This window comes from Narcine bancroftii, chromosome 3 (assembly GCF_036971445.1).
Source record: "Narcine bancroftii isolate sNarBan1 chromosome 3, sNarBan1.hap1, whole genome shotgun sequence".
Taxonomy (NCBI): Eukaryota; Metazoa; Chordata; class Chondrichthyes; order Torpediniformes; family Narcinidae; genus Narcine; species Narcine bancroftii.
The window spans coordinates 223,238,716-223,261,715 of record NC_091471.1 but is presented as its reverse complement, the minus strand read 5'-3'; the positions used below and the strand labels follow the sequence as shown (position 1 = coordinate 223,261,715).

Here is a 23,000-nt window from a genome sequence, read left to right as displayed (position 1 = left end):
GACGTCATAAATGAATTGAGTTTTGTCTTTAATTTCTGTTAATCACCTGCAAATAATATTCACGAGTGAAATACATAATGCTGTAATTTCCTTTGGAAACTCTGAGTGAGCAATATAAGTAATGAGGTAATACAGATCTACCTCTCATAGGATCATATAGTTGACATGAACAACAGGTTTGATGAGTTCATCAAGCGAAAGGCCCTATTAAATGCAATATTCACTTGTAGAGCTCCTTGGGGAAGTGTAGATCATGAGACCATGTTTATGAATTGTTGGAAAACAAGTTCAGAAAAAAAAATCAAATTGAAAATTTAGTGTTGGTATTTCCCCATTTGCCTCCATCTTCAAAGATCTTTACACCTTGTGACAAATGTTCTGTTGTCATTTCGCAACAATGTTGATTATATACAGGAATTGGATAGAATGGTCAAAATTAGACTGGTCCAATGGTCTCATGATTTAATGGCACATTAAGGGGAAAGTCCAGTATGATGAGACTTTGGATAAATCGACAGTTTCAAATTTAATTCTTCCAAATTCAAGTGATTAAACGTTTAATCTGCTTAGTATTTCTTGAGAGCCACATCATCCCAGAAACCAACATAGTGAACTTTCTCTGCACTGCCACCTAATTCAGGCACATCCTTCCTTAAATATGTTCAATGCAGTCTCCCCAAAACCCTGCAAAGTTGCATCAAAACTTCCCTTATTTACATATATTTCATAATAATTACATTGGAGACCAATGTTATGAAAGCCTTCTAATTCATTGCTGTATATACATGTTAACTTGCTTCACTCATCTTCCAGGAACATAAATCACCTGATATTGCAACATTTTGTAATCTTAAACTATTTAAATAATGATTTGTTTCTTTTTCTTTCAAAGTTGTACAAACTTGCTTTTTCCCACATTATACCACATCTGCCAACTTCCTCCCCATCACTTCACCTTTGCAGGTTCTTTGTGTCCAAGTCTCAATGTCCTAACCCACTTATATCAGTTTGAGCAGCAAATTTAACCACAGTGCATCTAAGGGGTGTATTCCATGATGTTATGCCAGTATTGATCCTTCATGTGCTCATACCAGAGGAAAGATACCTCATTTGTTTGGGGATCAAAAGAACCACACTTTTGCAGATTAATTTCTTGCACCCACCTGCCTGATCTGGTCAGAAAATTTGGTAGTTATCAACAATGAAGAAAATGCCTCAATGCCCCTATATTACTTTCTATTCAGACTGCTCCCGTGTCTTCTTTGGTAGGTCAGAGTAGGAAACGACGAGGAATCTTTATATTTTTTAGATAAAGGAAGTTCTAAATGCATTGGCAAACACACCCACCCTCCATCTGACCAGAGTGCCTACTTGAGACCACCAGGAGGGGAACTTTAGAAGCTGACAGATCTGCATCCTTGCTTCCTTTACTGAACCCCTGCTGGAGTAGCAGGTTAGGTGTTTTAATTGATGCTACGATTATGTGATTTGTTAAAGGATGGTGCAGAATTTGTCAAGATAGCATGGGGTTGCCTATATTTATCGAGGTAAGTTAAATATATGCGACATCTAAGAACTTGTCGAGCTTGATTGGAATTTCAATCAACCCCCACAACTGAATTTTTTGATTGATCAATTGACCATGCAATAATATTAGAAATGTATGAACCATTCTGATAGAAAAGTAAGTACCATACAGGGCTGACCAAGAATAGAAATTCTAAACTGTAGTTGGTTCAGTATTATAACATAAATTATTATGAACATGTTCTAAAGCAGCCATTCTCAACATAGCCCCAGTGAGGGGGGGGGGGGGGGGGAAACGACACTCACCACAAATAAGAGGGGCCACAGATTCAAATCATAATTTTAATTTTTTTATGTAGTTAGTTAGAGAGAAGTTCGGAAGAAACCAACTAAACTTGACTGCTTCACAGGGAAGGGGTCCCATAAACTTTAAGGAGAGCCCTCAGGGGAACATAGCCAAACAAAAGGTTGAGAATGGCTGTTCTAAAGAAACATACAGTATGAAAATGTTCAAAAGAAATGATGACATACAGTCCTTCACAGAAATACAGTGGAATCAATTCTGCATTGGGAAAAGAAAACAGGATGTATTTCAATACAAAGACAAATATTGGGCAGAAAACTGCGTCTTTCTGATGACTCACTTATACAACTGCTTGTTCTTGCCTCTTAACATTTCCACATGAGCTCCTTCTGCTTAAACAGTGCAATTGCTTTTCCACAGCACAAAGTAATGTTTACTCGAGAGCACTCTCAGTGGAATTCAGCAGCCATTTCAATAAAAGGAAAATCCTCGGGCAGTATTAAAGCACTTATTAAAATTTCAAGCTTTTCAAAGTCAATGCTTTCCTTTTTCATTGTCAATGTCCACTTTCTTCAATGTATGTTTGTCTTGGCTGATTGTCTTCAAAGCCACAAATTTGAAGATGCATATTTAGATGAAATTATTCAGGGTACCTTTTGAACATTAGTACAAGTAACAGTTGAAATTCTTTTCCCACAAGTTGTAGAAGATTTGACATTGATCTAGAAATCTTTGTCCCAACCTGACAATTCATCTGGTGGAATTTCCTTATCTGGAGAAAAGTTATCAAAGTATCTGTAATCTGTTGGACCTTTAAGCTTAAGGTGGGGTTGGGGGTGGGGGGTGGGGTGGGGGAATCCAAAAATAAATTTAATTCAGCATTTTATTCCAAAAAGTACAAACTTATAATTATTAAGTTGGTTGTGAATATTTCTCATAAATTATTCATGACAAAAGTTAGGTTTGGCATTGAACAAGAGGGTCAAGAACTTCAAATTCCTGGGGTCAACATCTCTGAAGATCTGTCCTGGGGCCTCCTCGTCGATGCAATCATGAAGAAGTCTCACCAGCAACTGTATTTTGTGAGAAGTTTAAGGAGATTTGATGTGCCATCAAAGACTCTCCGAACTTTCTACGGGTGTACTGTAGAAATCACTGGAGGTACCAAGGCACGGGATAGGAAAAGGACTTCAGAGCTTTATTAACTCAGCCAGTGACATCACGGACATCAGACTTCACTCCATCAAGGAGATCTACAAGAGGCGGTGTCTTAAAAAGCAGCCTCTTTCCTCAAGGACCCCCATCATCCAGGCCATGCCCTCTTCACACTGCAGGAGCCTGAAGATGAGGACTCAGTGGCGCAAGGACAGCTTCTTCCCCTCTGCCATCAGTTTTCTGAATGGACAATAATCCACATACAACTTCACTTTCTGCCTTTTGTTTTTGCACTATTTATTTTGAAATGTAATTTATAGAAATATTTGCACTGAGATGCCACCACAAAACAACATATTCATGATATGTTCATTCTGATTCTATTGTCCTCTAGATTCTTCACCATTATCTTCTGGTCCCTTCCTTTGTAAGCTTAGTCAGCTTCCCAGATCTTAAATGATGACTCTCTTTCAAATCAGCACCATATTTCCACTCCAAAAGATGCTTGTTACTCTTTCCACAGATGCTGCCCAATTGATGAGTGATCAATTTTGTACCATTTCTGTTTTTGTTTCAGATTTCAAGCATCTGCAGGCTATAATTCTAAATGTGAAGGCCTGTGCAAGGCACCTCTACAACTTTCCCAATGTTGATTCTAATTTAATTGAAAAATAATGGAGTAAGTATTTCAAGTTGATCCAGTCCTGCCGTTTTTATGTCATTTTAGATATTTAATGAACTCATCAAAGAGTTGGTTAATGACTACAATATTCATAAATTTAAATTTAGATGCACAGCAGAGTTACAGAGCTTGGGCCGCCCAAATACCCCGATTAACCTACAGCCCTGTTCATTTTTGGAGGGTAGGAAGATACTGGAGTACCCAGAGAAAACTCATGCAGGCACAGGGAGAATGTAGAAACTCCTTATTCAAACCCAGGTCGCTGCCCACTGTAATAGAGTGTTGTGCTATCTGCTACATTGAATGTATCTCTCTTATTATGGAGCTGTGTCACTTTCAGTATCACATTTATTTAAATATTTTATTGGGTATAGAGTAAAATATCATTGATTGTGATAGATGGACATCCAGTCCTGTACTAAATTGACAACTCCACAACCATTAATTGAGATGTTGTCCTGAAATTAATAAATTGCACATTTATTAGATACATGTATCAGATGCAAAACAATAGCAAATACCTCTCTTTTTAACGGGGATAACATTGTCCTGGCTTTTAATCCTTCCAAGTTGAAGCCGCTGAACCATCTGTAGTTGAAGAAAATTGCATGCTATTCAGATTTGTTGAATTGGATCAATTTGCACAAGTTTAATATTATTTTAACCTCGGATAAATTGCCACAGTGATTGTTTCTTGATGAAAACTTTAAAATAATGCAAAATAAAGAATCTCCTAATCCTTCCGCTTTAAGACTAATTGAAACAATGGATATCTGGCATCCTGTGTCAAAGCAGTTTTAGCTCAGGGTCCAAAAGATAATTCGCGTAAGTAAAAGGAACACCTGTCATCAGTGGGCAAGAACCTGGATGAGATATCATATGGATTATATTTAAAAGGCTGGGGAAAAGGTATGGATGGACAGAGTGGCATGTGTGTACCCTTCCTTGTACTCTAATCAATGAAAGTAGACAAGCAGACATAGCAAAAGCTATCAGGTTGGAAAAATGTATGTTGGTCTTTGTCGCAAGAGAATTTAAATAATGCATAAAATTGTCTTATTACATTAACAAAATGACCTATATAAAAGTATATATGAAATATAAACACAACCTAGTCCTCATTGAGGGCTCAATAGTGGACCGGGTCAGGAACTTTGCATTCCTGGGTGTCAACATCTCCAAGGATCTGTCTTGGATCATCCACATTGATGAAATCACAAAAGAAGGCTTGCCAGTGGCTATACTTAGTGAGGTGTCTGAGGAGATTCCGTTCGTCACCGAAGACACTTCTACAGGTGTTCCATGGAGAGCATTCTGGCTGGTGGCATCACTGCCTGGTAACTCTCAGGACAAGAATAAATTCCAGAGGGTTGTTAACTCAGCCTGCGACATCACAGGTACCAGACTTCTCTCCATCGAGGATATCGACAGGAGGCAATGTCTTGAAGCAACCTCTATCCTCAAAGACTCCACCACCTCCCAGGCTGTGCCCTCTTCACTCTGCTACCATAGGGGAAAAGGTACAGGAGCCTAAAGACAAACATTCAGTGGCACAAGGACAGCTTCTTCCCCGCTGCCATCAGATTCCTGAATGATCAATGAACCAAAGAAGCTGCCTTATTTTTTGTGCACTTTTATTTTTATGGTAATGTTGTAAGATGGTTATAATATGTATGTTTGCATCTTGATGCTGCCACAAAACTCCAAATATCATGACTTGTTAATGACAATAAATTCTGATTCCGATTCTGATTCCGATTCTGATTCAGATATAGGAGCAGGAGAGGCTTTTGTGTCCAGAGAAATTTGGTAAATGATCATGTGGCTCTACTATAAATTTTGACATTTCTTTCCGTCCCCTGTCATGAATTCCATCATGACCAGAGGACCTATGTATCTTCAGCTCCACAAGTTGCCCAGCACAACCACTTTGGTTGAGGTCTTTATTGAGGTCTTTACCATTGCACTCTTAATGTGATACTTTAGCATGCTACCATGTCTTCCACTGTGAACACTGAAATATTACAGTTATTCAAGGCCTCAGCCATTGCTGCATCACCCATTATTAACTTCCCCTTCTCGTCTTCCAAGGGACTATATGCTCGCTTTAGTAACCCTTTTTGAAGTTCAAAGTTCCACTCTATATATTTGTCAAACCATTTACCATCTGTTTTTATATTCTGTGTCAGTTTGCTTTCATTATCTATCTTCCCTTTCTTTATGGTTGCTTTGTAGTTCTTCCTTGTTTTTTAAGGTTTTCGCAATCTTCTAGTTTCCCACTAATCTTGCTGATATTGTATAAATAATCTTTTAATTTAATGCCCCCCCCCCTTTATTTCCTTTGTTATCCAAGGCAGGCTCTCCCTACCTTTATAGTCCTTGCTTTTAACTAGAATGTGCTTTTGTTGAGTTGCATTCACTAGAATTTAGAAGAATGAGAGGGGATCTTATAGAGACAGACACAATTCAAACAGGACTAGAATATTCCTGATGTTGGGGAAGTCCAAAACATGAGGATGAAGGCTAAGCTATTTAGGACTGAGATGAGGAGAAACTTCTTCATTCATAGAGTATGAAATTCTGGAACTCACTACCGTGCACATTTGGGGACTTTTCAGTTAAGGGGAGCAGAGGAGTTGATTTTCCCAAATTTTTACACGAGGCCCGCACTGTGCCCGGGCAGCTTCGCATCTCACCTTCAGGCCCGGACAGCCTTGCATCTCACCTCCTGGCCCAGACACAGGACGCTGCCTCCTCCACGAACCGGCTGCCAGCATGGGCACCAGGCGCAGGAGGGCCGTCCCTGACCGCTTCGACCCCGCTCCATCCGAGGCCAAGACTCACATACATCCCCAGACCTGGGTATCTTCATCATTCAGGGAAGGCCCGTTGCTGTGGGAACGACACTGGGTGACGCTGCTCAGACCCTCTGACGTCTTCATGCAGAGACGTGGGAAGTTCACAGAAAGTTGTTCCATCAGCAGCAGGGCTGCTACCGCCCTGTCACGTGACGGACAGCTCCAGCGCATGCGCGCTGACATCACAGGGCCTGAATACTGATGCTGAGCTCTGTTGCCCTAGATATTTGGCCCGTAAGATCATTTCAAAAATGTATTAGAGGTGGCCCGCCCTGCAGCGAGAGCCGATGCTGTTTTTTGGTAATGTCACCCCCGCCATCCTCCCACTTCATTGCACATCCTTCCCCATTGTAACACGAGAAATTGTAACACGAGAAGTCTGTCGATGTCATCAGCCGGCAAGCCAGTTGGAAGGCTCCCCGCACAACCAGTCACTTCTCCCACCTGTCGAGCGTTGCGGCAGATTGGCGAGCGCCTGTGATTTCCTGTCGGCGCAACGGGCATGGCAGGCTGCGCACGGCCCCCGGGCAGTGCGAGCCCCACGTGACAGGCACTGGACGGCCCTTCCACAGCGCGAGCGCACTTCTCCTGGTCGCCACGGCCTTCAGCGCTTGCACCCGCGCGGTCCCCAGGGATGGCTGGTTTGGCCCTGCACGTGAAGAGAGAGATGGTGGCTGTCCGCAAAGGCTGATCGGCAGCGCGCTGGGCCTGAGTGGGTGGGTAAGCAGGGGTGGGCAGAGGGTGTAGGTGAGGAGTAATGGGCAGGGGAAGTTATGGTGGTGCGAGGGCAGTTAGAGGGAGGGATGAGTAGAAGGAGGGGTGGATAGGGAAGAGGTAAAAGAGGAGGGGCAGGGCGAGTAGGGGAGGGGTGATTAGAGGGTGAGAGACGGGTAGAGGGAGGAACAGGTTGAGGGGAGAGGCAGTAGAGGGGCGTGTATAGGATGGGGTGGGTAGAGGCAGAGCGAGTGGAGTGTGGGGTGAGTAGAGGTTGGGTAAAGGACTGGTCAGGTAGAGGGATGGTGGGTCGAGGGTGAATAGAGGCCTAGAGCCTGAGGAGTGAGCAGGAAATGCTGAGTCCTGATGCAGGCCAAAATGGACACAGCCTGTGAATGCTGACTACATCTCCACAGGGACCAAATAGGTTTCCCTCAGGTCAAGGAAAGGGTGAACTTGAGCTACCTACTCCTGACCTGTAACATTATCCTCCTAAAGTTATATCCTAAAGTTTAACATTACATATGTTGAAAGAAGAGAAAACATGCAGATGTTGTTGAAAATTTTCAATAAATATTTAGTTCGGCCCTCGACTTAGTCCAAGTTTTTAATTTTGGCCCTTTGTGAATTTGAGTTTGACACTCCTGCCCTAGAGGAAGCCATGGCCTATGTCCAGACCCTGGGTTGGAGGTGAGATGCACGATGACCCGGGCGTGAAAGTGCCTAGGGCCGTGACATGAAGGAACAGGGCTGCCGTTATTGTTAATTTGTTTATCTTTTTGCTTTCTCTGTCTGTTTTTTTAAATTCTTGCTTTGCCCGAATTTTCACCACAATTTTGTTCGAATTTGGAAGGGAAGTTGCCCTTCCCCCCACCCCCCCCCGCCCCCTCCCCCCGGGTCGTACGCCTACACTCACTAACTACCACAGGAAGTTGAGTCCAGTTCATTAGATATAGTGTGTTCAAAAGGGAGTTGGATGGAGTGCTAAAGGGACCAAGGGAAATGGAGAGGAAGCAGGAATAGGGAGCACGATCATTCATGATTATATCGAGGGTTGGTTGGTACAGCTCAAAGGGCCGAATAACCTACTCATGCTGTTTTCTTAACGATTTTATAAACTTTCATCAGATTATCAGTCAGCCTCCTGCATTCTGGGAATTAAAGACCCAGCCGATCCAACCTCGCAACTCATTTCCTTCAATTCATTGCCTTCTGTGGCTGATGAGAAATGTGCATTTAAAATTTTTCTCATCTCCTCCAGCTCCACACAAAAATGGACATATTGATCTTTAACAGGAGCAATTCTCTCTCAACTCACCTTTTACTATTAATATACCTATGGAATATTTGGGGATTTTTTGTGCCTAAACTCTTCGTATTCACTTTTTTTTTTTAAAAACTCTCATTTCCCAGCTCTTCCCTTACCTGGAAACTCCTGTCCCAATTGACCTCTGCAAGTTCCTATCTAATGCCTCCAAAATTGTCCTTGTCTTTATTTAGGACTTTATGTTAGAGTGGAAAATAGTTTTCCAGAACTATTTTGAAACTACCAGAGTTGCGTTCACTGGTCCCAAAGTGCTCCCACACCGGCACTTCGGTCACTTGCCCTATCTCGTCCCCCAAGAGGAGATCCCGTGTGGCGCGTCTCAATATACTGATTTAGGCAACTTTCTGAGATGCACTTAATTAACCCCACCCCATGCAAACTCTTTGCACTATGGATGAGCAACTCAATATTTGGGAAGGTAAGATCTCCCGGTTTTACTGCCCTTTTGTTCTTACAGCTATCTGCAATTACCCCACATATACTCTCCACCATCTGCTAACAATTGGTTGGCCTATAATACTGCTCATCAAAGTGACCATTCTCTTCATATTTTTCAGATCTATCCTTCTATCTTTACTAGATAATATCTCTCAGAACTGTTGTTGTACCTTCTGTCATTAGGAGGCAACCCGCACCCCCTCCCTCATTTCCCAGAACTTCTAACATGCCTCGAGCATCATTTCCCCAGATGATTGAGCTGCCAGTACCAACACATTTTTGTCATGGCATTTTTGTCATGGCTTTTGTCAGCACATCCACTCCTTGGGTTCGCCTGTCATATCAGCTAAGCCTCCTGCATTTGGCTTTTGTTTTCCTTACCATATTCCTGCCTTGCCTGTCTATAAAGCACACTCTCTTTGACTGCAGTACTTTCCCAACCTCTCGGCATGGATAGCATAGCGGTTGGCTCAATGCTATTACAGCGCCAGCGACCTGCGATCAAATCCTGCGCTCTCTGTAAGGAGTTTGCACGCTCTGCCTGTGTCGCTGTGAGTTTCCTCGGGTTGCCCCAGTTTCCTCCCACCTTTCAAAAATGTACCTGGTTGTATGTTAATTTGCATGGAATTGGGCAGCATGGGTTTAAAATGGCTGAATTTGGCTTCTACCGACCGGGCTGTAAATAAAATTTAAATTTTTGAAAATTTAATTTGCCTCATCTCTGCTCTGCACCTCCACTCCCTGCTGATTGAGTTGAAACTTTCCCGAGTAGCACAAACAAATTCCCCTGCCAAGATTTTTCAGGCATACAGGCATTCAGCACCGTAACAGGCCCTTCCAGGCTGCGCAAATCCAGAAATCCTGAAGGTAAACTATGCAGACACAGGGAACATCAATATTTGTTCTCCCTGTGCCACTTGAACAAGTTACCTGTGCCCCAGAAGACCCAAGGATCTGAATCCCTGGCTTCCAGTACCTCAGCCATACATTCATCTTTCTATTTCCATTCCTAACATCACTATCACCATGGCATTGCTTTTTAGTCTCTTTTAGAACTCCCTATATTCAATCTGCAAGAGGTTGTGCCTTTTACTACCCATGTCATTGATGTCAATGTGTACAATGGCTTCTGGATGCTCACCATCCCCCTTGAAAATTCTTTGCAACTGCTCAGAACCCTGGCACACAAGGAGGTCATGCTGCAACTATACAAGGTACTGGTGAGGCCGCACCTGGAGGAATGTGTGCAGTTCTGGTCTCCATATACTGGCCTTGGAGACAGTCTAGAGAAGGTTCAGCAGGTTGATCCCAGAGATAAGGGGGTTGACCTACGAGGAGAGACTAAATCGTCTGGGATTATACTCACTCAAATTAAGACGAATGAGAGAAGATCTCATAGAAACATTTAAAATTATGAAAGGGATATATAAGATAGAGTCTGGACAATTGTTTTCACTGGTAGGTGAGACCAAAACTAAGGGACACAGCCTCAAGATTCATGGGAGTAAATTTAAGACAGAGATGAGGAAAAGCTGTTTTTCCCAGAGAGTAGTGAATCAGTTGAATTCTCTGCCCAGGGAAGCAGTTGAGGCTACTTCATTAAACTTATTTAAGGTTCAGTGAGATAGGTTTTTACATAAAAAAGGAATTGAGGGATATGGGGAAAAAGGAAGGTTGAGTCAATGATCAGATCAGTCGTGATCTTATCGACAGGTGGAGCAGGCTCGACAGGCCAGATGGCCGACTCTTGCTCCTATTCCTTATGTCCTTATGGTGTCTCTGGTCTCCGTCACTCTCTCCGTCCACCCTTCCCTGCTGAGTCTCAGAGCCTGTTGTAGTGTCGCTGACCTGGCAGGAATTGGATGGCTTTGAACAATTAGCATTTGAATCTTTAAAAGCATATCTAATCTTTTCTAAGCTTAAACAAGACATAATATCATTTAACCATTGTGTGTGTGTGTGTGTGTGTGTGTGTGTGTGTGTGTGTGTGTGTGTGTGTGTGTGTGTGTGTGTGTGTGTGTGTGTGTGTGTGTGTAGGTGGAGGGCTATCTTTCCATTTGATCAATATTGCACGTCTGCCTATCAATGAAGGTAAAATTCAGCTTTGAGATGAAGTCAATAACACGTCATCATCATCATGACAGAGCAATTAAAGGGCAACCTTAGCCTTAGGAATCGCTGATAGTGTGTGAAAAATATCTTTACAAATTTTTTTTAGACTAGGGCGAAAGCAAAGCATGTGAACCAAGGAAGCCTCCACAATTTTATATTTGTCACATAGAGGATTTATATCTGAATAAAAACCATAATCTATAGTCTTAAGACTGTTCTAAACCTTGACATTGTGTTGTCGGTTTCTGAATTGTCACTCGATACCCACATACTAAGTTTTTTTTAATCTAACCTTGTCAAATGGAAAGGGTTTTGATTAAAAGGATTTTTTTTCTTTTATTCATTGATTTGAAATATAACTATGGTTTAGGGCAGTGGTTCTCAACCTTTTTCTTTCCACTCTCATTCCACTTTAAGTAATCCCTGTGCCATTGGTGCTCTGTGATTAGTAAGGGATTGCTTAAGGTGGTATGTGAGTGGGAAGGGAAGGTTGAGAATCACTGCTCTAAACCCAATTGTTACTGAAATATTTGGCATGAGAAAAATTGCCATTGGTCCATTTCCTTTGGAGTTATGAAACTGTGCACATAATGAGTCAATTACGTTTTCTTTCCACCCACATTCCATCTTAAGCAATCCCTTACTAATCACAGAGCACCAATGGCATAGGGAATACTTAAGGTGGAATGTGAGTGGAAAGAAAAAGGTTGAAAACCACAGGTTTAGGGATTTTGCCAAATTTAAATTTATTATTGTCCTTTCTTTACTTTGGTTGTGCTTTGGAATTCATTTGCATGATTATGCCTGCAGGGGCTTTTTAACCTTTTTTTTCCATGGCACATTCCATAATTGTACTGTACAAATTTATTCTTATTCAAATTAATAAGAAATACTTTAAAATGAAAAGGAATTGGATAGCTACTCCAACTTCTGTTTCTTAAGTTCTCACATGCCCCTCAGCAACATGGTCAAATACTTACTGGTGAGAAGCAAGAATGAATGGATGGGTGATTAGTAAAAAAAGTGAAAAAAATTAACATCAGAGCAGAGCTGAGCTCCATTTATATGCCTAAAATATTTCCTCAAATTCAATATCAATGATAGTATCGTCCAGATTTCTAATAAAACAGTTTCTCTGCTCCCATTAACAATTACACACACGTCGTGGAGAAGAGATTAAAAAGGACCATTCGTGGGACATGGTGCATTAGAGGTCCAATCAACTCACCAGTGAAACATGAAAGTCAACATGTAAAAACACAGAAATTCTGGAGTAACTCAGCAGGTCTCGCAGCAAACCAAAGGGGCTAGCGATACATAACCAACATTTCGTGCCTGGTCCCTTATTTCATTTTTTTTTAATTTAGACATATAGCGTGGTTACTGGCCATTTCGGCCCATGAGTCCGGCCCCCCAATTTATGCCCCATTAACCTACACCCCAGGTATGTTTTTCAGAGAGGGAGGAAACCAGGGGCCCCGGGAAAAACCCACGCTGATATGGGGAGAATGTACAAACTCCTTACAGACAGTGCAGGATTCGAACCCTGGTCCAGCCCCAATTGCTGGCATTGTAAAGCTGTTGTGCTAACCGTAACGCCAACAATGCTGTAATGGAAGGTTCTAACCGTGTTTCTTACTTTTGCAGCCTTTACTTCTGAAAGGCTGAGAACCTGCTAGTGTTTTAGAATCAGCAGACATAAGCTAAATTCCACCAAGGGGCCAGAGATGCTGTTATCTGACGATAGGACATCTGTGTACCAAGAACATTTAATCTTCCTGCTTGTTTTGGTCACAGACTGTCAGAGGCCTAGCCTTGATGCAAAATAAACCATTGTATTCAAAGTGATAAGCTGAAAATTATGTTATTCGATAGAAGCCTCGCATGCTAGCTTGCTCGCTTATCTTTCTTGCTATGCTGGGAATAGATGCTTGGGTAAGCAGTTTTTGGATAATAAAAGTCATGGTCCCACTGCTGAAGTTTGAGACTCTCTGAGAGGTGGCAACATCTCTCAGCAAGAAGAAGAAGAACTTCTGGAGTCCTGCCAATGTCCCGGTCAGGGGAGGTGGAGAAGCTGCTAACGGCGCCCTGACAACCTAGTACAAGTGTGCAGTCGTTGCCTCGCTTCGGCAGTTGGGACCAGTCCAAGCGTTGATAAGTATAGTTTGGAAGGGCTTGCATATTGTAGTTTGAAATCAGCTTTTGAATTAGTAATAAACATTTGTATAACCTGAACTGCTCTCGGTGTGTGTGTGTGTATTTTCTTTCGGTACCTAATCTAAAATGAACAAAATGAGAGGTATAAGTTTACCCAAGACACATGCCAAGGTATGAATTAAAAAGCAGGTGCAGGTGCCTGAAGTAAAAGGCTGAAGGACAGAAAAGGCAGGTAAGGGGGTGGGGGGCATGGCAAGATGGCATAGGGTGAAGACTTGGGAGCCTATCTCTCCTCAGTGAGAAAGTTCAGAACCCAAATTTTAAAACTTAATATATGTTTGAAAACTTTATGAAAAGACTGTATATGATATGAGAAGAAAATTAATTAAGAGAAAACAAGTTCAACATTTAAAAAAATTACATTTTAAGAAGTTGGGAGAGTTGGAAAAAGCAGGCCTTACTGAAGATTTGGAACCTAGAACTCAAGTGGAGTGGAGCCGACGAGTCAGCGACCCATATCGGCGACGTTGGCTGCTGTGATGGCATCCTCTACACACAGAGTGATGCAAAATAGCGCCGCCGCTGCGGCGTCATTGACGACGTTAAGGGAGTCCCGTGACATGCGTGGATCAGCCGCATTGGGTGCATTGAGTAGCACGGCCAAACGTGGGGCAGTTGGAATGCGCAACACATCGCTTGCGACTGCGTTTTTAGTGCAGTACATGAGAGACATGCCAGGAACGGCCTATCAGTACTATGTGGTTGCTGCAGGAATGCGGGCAGCAGTGTGCATGCGTGAGACTCTCGAACGGGTGAGAGCTGCGGGGGCTTTCGCTCAGCATCGGGCTGAGGAGCTCAGCTCGCCGCTGAGTGAGGAACAGACCTGCAGCCAGCCTGAAGAAGTCCAGGAAGCTGAGCTACAACAAGAGATAGAAGAAGAATTCAAACATTATTTGGAGGCAGAAGACAATCAATTATTGCTAGCTGCAGCTAAAGTGGAAGGTACTCCAACATCTTTGAAAGTACCTTCACCAAACAAGTCTCCGAACACTATGAGTCCTATTCTCCCTTCTGATATAATGATGATGTTGGAAACTATAACAAAACAAAATGAGAGTTTGATGGATTATGTTTCTACTAGTTTTCAAAATGTTGACCAGTAACTTTCTGATATTAGACTTAAAATTACTGATATGTCTGGTGAAATTTCATCAATGAAAGTGGATGTTAGTAAATGTTTGACAGCAGTGGATAAAGTCAAAAATAAAATTAAAAATATGGAAGATAGAGTGGATCAAGTGGAAGGAGCGATTGCCAGATGGCAGATTGAGAAGAAGAATTTTTTACAGAAGATGGATTCTTTAGAAAATCAAAGTCAGTGGAATAATATAAAAATAGTGGGGTTATCAGAAAGTTTTTTTAAAGAATGGATTGTTGAAATATTTGGTTCAGAATACTTTCTGGAAGGTTTGGAGATAGAGATAGCTCATCGTGCGTTAAGAAAAAAAAAACATTGCCAGGGCAACCACCTAGAGGTGTCTTGGTGAGGTGTTTGAAGTATCAAGATCATGAGATGATTTTACGTGAAGTGGTTTTACGGGCACGTATGAATGGTCCAATGGTAATTCAAAACAGTAAGGTTTTTTCTATGTGGATTTGAGTCAAGCGGTAGTTATGAGTTTAATCCAGCTAAAGTTGTCTTAAGGAAAAAAGGCTATAAATCTACTTTTAAATATCCAGCAATTTTAAAAATATTTTATGGGCAATACCAATTTCAGTTTTTTGAAGATCCACAGGCAGCTTTAACTTTTGCTAACTCTTTACCAGATTCTAAGTTGACACAGGAATTTGCATTGAAACCGTTGGTGGTGCTGGACAAAGCTGGAAGCGGGAAAGTTGAGAAGAAACTGGAAATTGAACAATTGATGGATTTGCAAGAAATTTTGGAAGCATTCAGTAAATGAAGGGGTTCTTTGCTCTCTGGCTGGCGAGAGGATGCTATCCTAGCTAAATCCGAAGTCATCAGCCACTGTTGGTATTAACCGCACCCAGTTAATAAGGGGGTTACTGCCTTGCAGATTTTTTTGTTGGGGCGGGTTTAAGGGTTTTTCTTTAGAGGGGTTTTTTGTTGGGGGGGGGGGTTCTTAGTGAGTTGTGAAAGATTAGGTGCTCTTATATAGATTGTAATGAGTAGTTTAAGCTTTGCAACTTTTAATGTTAAGGGGTTAAATCATCCGATAAAGAGGAAACATGTTTTAGATTATATTAAGAAATTAAAAGTATATATAGCATTTTTGCAAGAAATCATTTAACAGAAAAAGAGCATTTAAAGTTAAAAAGAGATTGGGTTGGACATGTATTTTCATCTTCATTTAACTTTAAAGCTAGGGGGTGACGATTTTAGTTAATAAGAAAATATCTTTTGCGGTAGATTCTTATTTTACAAATGTGGGAAGAGTGTTAATTGTTAATTGTAAAATATTTTCTGAGATTTGGACTTTAATAAATGTTTATGCACCAAATGAAGATGACGAGGCTTTTATTTCAGAGGCATTTTTAAATTTGAATCAGTCAAATGGGAATTTATTGTGTAAGGTAAAAACATCATGAGATGGGACCGGAGAAGGAGTCACCAGTACTAAGGAGTAACAGGATGCAGGTGTGACCTTGTACACTTAAGATAAGTTTGGCACTAACAAGCTGATGAGCAGCAGACTAACAGTGAAGAGTAGCAACAGCTTATTCATTGGACAGTGTAATGGTATGATAATTTACTAAGTATAAAAAAACACCACTTGCTGATATCAGGAGAATGCGCTTTCTCCAACTAACACTGTTAGTTGCAAGTGTTACAATCTGGTAATAAAGAACCTTGATTTCAACTCAGTCTGGTGTCTGACTCACTCATTCTCGAACAAAGCAGAGCTAACAATTGGGAGGAGGGGATTTCAATTGTTGTTTGGATCCACTGTTGGACAAATCTCCAAAAATTGTCAGAAGGTCTAAGATGGCGAAAAGATTGCTTGAAATGATGAGATATTTGAATTTAGTGGAAATTTGGAGAAAATTAAATCCAACAGAAAAAAATTAATCATTTTATTTGACTTGACATAATTCTTTTTCTAGAATAGATCTATTTTTGATTTCTGCACATTTACAAGGTAGATTTAACTTTGCAGAATATAGAAGTAGATTATTGTCAGATCGTTCATTATTGTTAGCTAGATGTTTAGGTACTGAATTGGTTGAGAGAGCTTATTGATGGAGGTTTAATGAAATGTTATTGAAGAGACCAGATCTTGTTAAATATATGAGGGATCATATTAGTTTTTATTTACGTGAATGAAAATTCAGTTCAAAGTAAGTTGGTTTTGTGAGATGCTTTAAAAGCATATTTGAGAGGATTAATTATTGGTTATCCAACAATGATTTAAAAAAATACAGTATCAATTAGAAAGTTCAAATTTGGAGAAAGAAATTAAAAGTTTGGAGAAAAAGTTACAGAACAAATGTACAGAGGATGATAAAGTACAATTATCTAAATTGAAATTACACTATAATAATTTACAAACATATAAATATGAGAAAATGATACTGAAATCTAAGCAACATTATGAATTGGGAGAAAGATCACATAAGATTTTGACATGGCAACTTAAAACTGAGCAAGTATCAAGGACAATTAATGCTATTAGGAAAATTGGAGAAATTACTTATAAATGAAAAGATATTAATGATGAATTTTTAAAATTTTATAAAATTTATATACATCAGAAGATAATCAAGATATTGATCAAATTGATTTATTCTTAGATAATTTAAATTTACCATTGTTGAATGAAGCAGAGGTAAAGAATTTAGATATTTCAATTACTGAATCAGAATTGAAGGAAGCTTTACAATCAATGCCTAATGGGAAATCTCGTGGAGAAGATGGTTTTATGGTGGAGTTCTATAAAGAGTTTAATGATTTATTATTTCCGTTATATAAAGATGTTTTGAAACAAGCAACTGAAACAGATGTATTTCCATAATCTTTCTCAAGAACATTGATTACAGTTATACCAAAAAAAGATAAGAGACCCTTTAAAAGTATCATCATGTAGACCGATAGCATTATTAAATATTGATTATAAATTGGTGGTGAAAGTTTTGGTTAATAGGTTAGCGAGTTATTTCCCAAAATTGGTTCATATTGATCAGGTAGGTTTTGTTAAAGGTCGGTATTCAGCAGACAATATAGTTAAGTTTATTTCATTAATTAATGTGGCAAAACAACAAAATAATCAACCAATGGTCGCATCTTTAGATGCTGAGAAGGCATTTGATCGTGTTGAGTGGAAATTCTTGATTAGAGTATTGGAAAAATTTAATTTTGGCCCATTTTTTTTAGAGGTTGGGTTAAGGCCTTATGTGGGACCTACAGCAAGGGTGTTAATGAATGGTCAGATTTCAAAATCCTTTAATTTGTCTCATTCTACAAGACAAGGCTACCCTCTTTCACCTGATTTATTTGCTTTAGTGATTGAACCTTTAGCTCAGTCGGTTCGACAAGATTTAGGTATTAGGGGAATTGGAGTGAAGGAAAATAAATATAAAATTAGTCTCTTTGCAGATGATGTTTTGATATACTTAACTAATCCAAGGGTTTCATTAAAATCATTACAGTTATTTATTGAATAAATATGGAAAATTATCAGGATATAAGGTTAATTAGGAAAAGAGTGAGATTTTACCAAATAGCAGAGAAAGATTACAAAGATTGTAGACAAATTACTAAATTAAGATGGTCAAATAAAATTAAATATTTAGGAGTAGTTGTAAATAACAATTATCATGAATTGTTTAATTTAAATTATGTACCTTTATTAAATAAGATTAAAATTGATTTAGATAAATGGAAAGATTTACCATTGATGTTAATTGGAAGAGTGAATTGTATAAATATGAATATTTATCCTCGAGTACAGTATTTTTTTCAATCTATTCCATGTATGGCACCAAAAAAATTCTTTAAGAAATAAATAAGGCAATTAGGTTATTTTTATGGAAAGGTAAATTATCAAGAGTTTCTTTACAAAAATTGACTTGGAGTTATGAATTAGGTGGCTTGCAATTACCTTGTTTTTACAATTATTATGAAGCGGCACAGTTGAAATTTATTAATAGATTAATTGATACTGAACAATCTCCCAGGTGGGCAAAGATAGAGATGGATCAGATTTTGGTAGGTAATATTAAGCATTTTATTTATAAATGGAATCCATTATTGTTACATGAATTTAAATTGTCAGTTTTATGACAAATAATGAATATTTGGTATACTCGTAATTTAATTATGGGTTTAAAGGGATGATTTCAATAAGTTCACCAATATATCAGAATAAATTAATTCTCTTTTCATTGAATAGTCCTTATTTAAAGGATTGGGAAAAATAAAGGAATAGTTAATGTTATAGATTGTTTTGAAGCGGGGAAGTTTTGTTCATTTAATAGATGACAAGAGGAATATGGGATTGCGTCAAATTCTTTGTTTGCTTAATGATCAACTGAGATTTTTTTAAAGAAGAATTATGGTAAGGAAATAAATTTGCCAGGTCAAACAAAATTTGAATTATTGATAGAAGATAAAAGTGAAAACAGTTTTATTTCTGATATGTATAGATTGTTGCAGGAAAAAATGGAAAAAGTGGATATGTATAAGGTTAAAGCGAAATGGGAAAAATATTTAAATATTGTTTAGGGAGGGGAAGAATGGTCACAAATGTGTGTTGATAGTGTTACAAAATTAATTAATGTGAGGTATAATATGGTTAATTATAATTTTTTTGCATCAATTATATTTAACTCCTGAGTAATCGAAAAGATATGGATTTAGTTTAACAGATTTATGTTTTAGCTGTAGAAAGCAGAAAGGTACCTTTGCACATTCAGTTTGGTTGTGAAAGAAAATTAAATATTTTTGGGAGGAAATTAGAAAATGTTTGAGAGATTTGTGTAAAATGGATATTCGATTGGATCCAAAGTTATGATAAGGTTCCATTTGTTCATTCAAGAATGCCTAAACCATATTTAGTTTTTTTTAAGTTAGCATTAGCATAGCTGTTACATGGAAGAAAGATGTACAATTAAATTTGTGAAGATGGCATCATGAATTGCAGTCTTGTTCATATTTAGAAAAATTAACATGTAAAATTTATGTTAAAAATAATCATTCTTTTTTTATTGATATGTGGGAATTATATTTGAAATGTATGGCTATAGAAATTAAATAACTGTAACAAGTTTGGCACACCAATCAGGAAAAATTGGTTTTTGCTGTAAGTTTTTTGGGGGGAGGGGGATTGGGGGAAGTTTTTTTGGGGATTTTTAGTGGTTTTATATGCTATGGGGAGGAGGAGGGTTATAGTAATTTTATGGGTATTTTTGTGTGTAATTTGAAAAGTTAAATAAAATTTTCAAAAAGAAAATGAAAAGGCAGGAAAGGGGTAGAGACCAAAAGAAAAAAAATGCAGTGATTGCATATGGATAGCAGGACAAGAGGGAGGAAAGCTAAGAGTTGATAGGAGGAGGGGTGTTTCCTCCAAAAATGAAAATCTGGTGGAAAGGAGACAGAGAGAAAAGTGAAGAGAGGGACAGCTAAAGGAAAGGAGCCATAGGGATAGATGAGTGGGGGGTGGGGGGGAGGGAGTGGGGCTGAAGGAAACAGGAGGTCCATGTTAATGCCATCCAGTTGGAGGGTGCCACATGGAATATGAGGTGTTATCCCTCAAATTTGCAGGTTGTCTCAGTCTGGCAGTGCATGAAACCATGGACAGCCATGTCAGCAAGGGAATGGGGAAGAGAAATGGCCACTGGGAGATTCTCGCTATTGCAGCAGAAAGAGCCAGAAGTGATCTCCCAGTCTGAGTCCGGTCTCTCCGATGTGGAGGAGTCCATAACAGGAGGGCAAGATGCAGTAGATGACCCCTGCTGATTCACAAGTGAAATGTTGCTTCACTTGGAAGGTCTATTTGTGGCCCAGAATGGTGGTGAGGGAGGAGGTGTGGGCACAAGTAGAGCATCTCCTATGGTCACAAGGGGAAGGTGCCAAGGGTACGGTTGGTTGGAAGGGAGGAGTGGAGAAGGGAGTCAGCGAAGGAGTGGTCTCTGTGGAAGGCAAAGAGGGGTGAAGAAGGGAAGATGACATCACATAATCGGTGGTGGAAATGTTGGATTCGGAAGGCTAGTGGGAAGGTGGTTGAGGAGTAGAGGAATCCTGCTCTTGTACATCAGGGCAGAGAAAGCCAGGGCAGATGTACAGTAATGGAGGATTTTCAGGTGACTGCTGAGTTGATGGTGGTGAAGGGGATGTTCTTTAAAGAAGGAGAACATGTCAGATAATCTGGCATAGAAGACCTCATCCTGGAAGTTGATATGACAGAGACAGAGGAATTAATAGAAAGGAATGCAATCTATTCAGGGGGCAGGATGCGAAGAGGTATGGTCGAGGTAGCTGTGGGAGTTGGTGGGTTTGCAGAAAATATCTATCGAGAGTTTGTCTGCTGAGATGGAGTCAAAGAGATCAAGAAAGGGAAGACTATTGCTAGAGATGGACCAAGGGAATTTGAGGTCTGGTTGGAAGTTGGCAGTAAATGGATAAAATGGATGATCTCATCATGGGTGCACGAGGCAGCACCAAAGTAGTCATCAATGTAGTGCAGGAAGAGTTGCGGGGCCTTGCATGTGTAGGCTTGTAGTATGGATTACTCCATGTAGCCAACAAAAAGGCAAGCATTGCTGGATCCCATTAGTGGGTACCCATGGCTACATCTTTGACTTGGAGAAAGTGGGACATCAAAGGAGAAGGTTGAGGAGGTTCTGCCAGCCGGAGGAGGTTAGTGGTGGAGGGTATTGGTCGGGTCTGTTTTTGAGGGAGATACGAAGGACTTTGAGGCCTTTGGTACGGGGAATGGAGGTGTATAGTGATTAGATGCCCAATGTAAAGATGAGGCAATCGAGTTCAGGGAACTGGAAGTTGTTGAAGTGATGGAGGGCATGCGAAGTGTCCAGGATGTAGGTGGGGAGGGACCTGACTGGACTGGGGGAGATAGGGAGAGACAAAAACAGAGTTGAGGGGCAGGGAGCTGAAGGTAAGGGAACCCTTAGCAGTCAGTTATCATTATAAGGTAGAATTCATCCTGCAGTTTGAGAGGGAGAAACTCATCTCAGAGTTGCCAATATACCAGTGACATAAAGGTGACTGCAGAGGTTTGAGAGAGGAACTGGCAAATGTAAATTTGAAAGGCACACTAGCAGCAAGGACAGCAGTGACTGGCCTTTCTGCAAGAAATTAGGAAAGTGCAAGACAAGTGCATACCAAAGAAGAAGAAATATTTGAACGAAAAATTGACATAACTGCAGGTGACAAGAGAAGCCAAAGCAAAAGAAATAGCATAAAAGGAAGGAAAAGTTAATGGGAAGATAGAGGACTGGTAAGCTTTTAAAAATGTACAGAAGACAACTCAGAAGATCATTAGGAAGAAAAAGATGATTTTTGAAGGGAAGCAAGAAAATATCAAAAAGACCATTTATTAAGAGTAAAAAAAAGAGGTAAGAGTAGATATAGGATGGATAGAAAATGATGCTGGATAAATTGAGCTGGGAGACAAGGAGATGGCCGAATATGTGCACACTGAACCCTTGTGCAAATATGAACTTGAAATTGTTTATTATGAATTACTACATTATTTTAGGTCGCTAACCTTTTATGCGCACATTAATTTCCTTGGAGCACTGATTGTAAAGCGTGTGCATTCAATGTGGGAACAGTGCCTTCAAGGGTGTCAGGGAAGAGAGGTGAGTGCAGATCACCAGAGAGAAGGCACTTGGGAAGCTGAAAAATCGAGGGTAGATATTAGTCTCGCGGACCAGATGAAATGCACACTCGGGTTCTGAAAGAAGCAGTTATAGACATTGTGGAGGCATTAGTAATGATCTTCCAAGAATCACTAAATTCTGGCAAGGTTTCAGAGGACTGGAGAATTGCTTGACTATATAAAAACGGAGGCTGCAGAAAGGAAATTCTAGACTTGCTAGACTAACATTAGTGGTGGCAAATTGTTGGAGTCAATTGTCAAGGATGAGGTGACAGAGGGCCTGAAGCTGCATGAAAAGATAGGCCAAAGTCAGCATGGTTTCAAAAAGGGAAATACTTGCCTGTCAAACATACTCCAAACCTTTCAGGTAATGACAAGCAGGCTAGACAAAGGAGAAACAGTAGATGTTGTATATTTGGACTTTAAATATGTCTTGGATGAAGTGCTGCACATCAGGCTGCTTTACAAGATGAAAGCCCATGGAATTACAGGAAAGTCACTGGCATGGGTATTGGCTGATCAGCAGGAAGCAGAAGGTGGAAAGAACGGGGCCATATCCTGGTTGGCTACTGGTCACCAGTGGTGTTCCACAGGGGTCTGTGCTGGGGTCGCTCCTTTTTATGCTGCATGTTAATGATTTGATTGGTGGAAAAAATGGCTTTGGGGCGAAGTTTGCAGAGAGAGGTGGAGGGGTAGATCATGAGGAGGAAACAAAGTGGCTGCAGAGAGACTTAGAGCAAGAAATTTGGGCAAAGAGGTGGCACTTTGATAGAAGGAATAATATTTGAATTTTAATATAGACATACAGCACAGTTACAGGCCCTTCTGGCTCAGGAACCCGTGCCGCCCAATCAGATTCAGATTTCAG

The 23,000-nt window shown here is 40.1% G+C and overlaps 1 protein-coding gene across 1 annotated transcript in view; it reads right to left on the bottom strand.

Moving 5' to 3' along the window:
- Positions 1-2,199: 2,199 nt before the first annotated feature.
- The window catches only part of prkg2 (protein kinase cGMP-dependent 2), a 140,676-nt gene continuing 119,875 nt past the window's right edge, over positions 2,200-23,000 (bottom strand). The window contains exons 18-19 of the mRNA XM_069923139.1: positions 4,190-4,256; positions 2,200-2,649 (exon numbers count right to left, since the gene is read on the bottom strand). Coding sequence (XP_069779240.1) covers positions 2,554-2,649; positions 4,190-4,256 — 163 coding nt within the window. The 3' untranslated portion in view covers positions 2,200-2,553. The remainder of the gene's footprint in view (positions 2,650-4,189; positions 4,257-23,000) is intronic.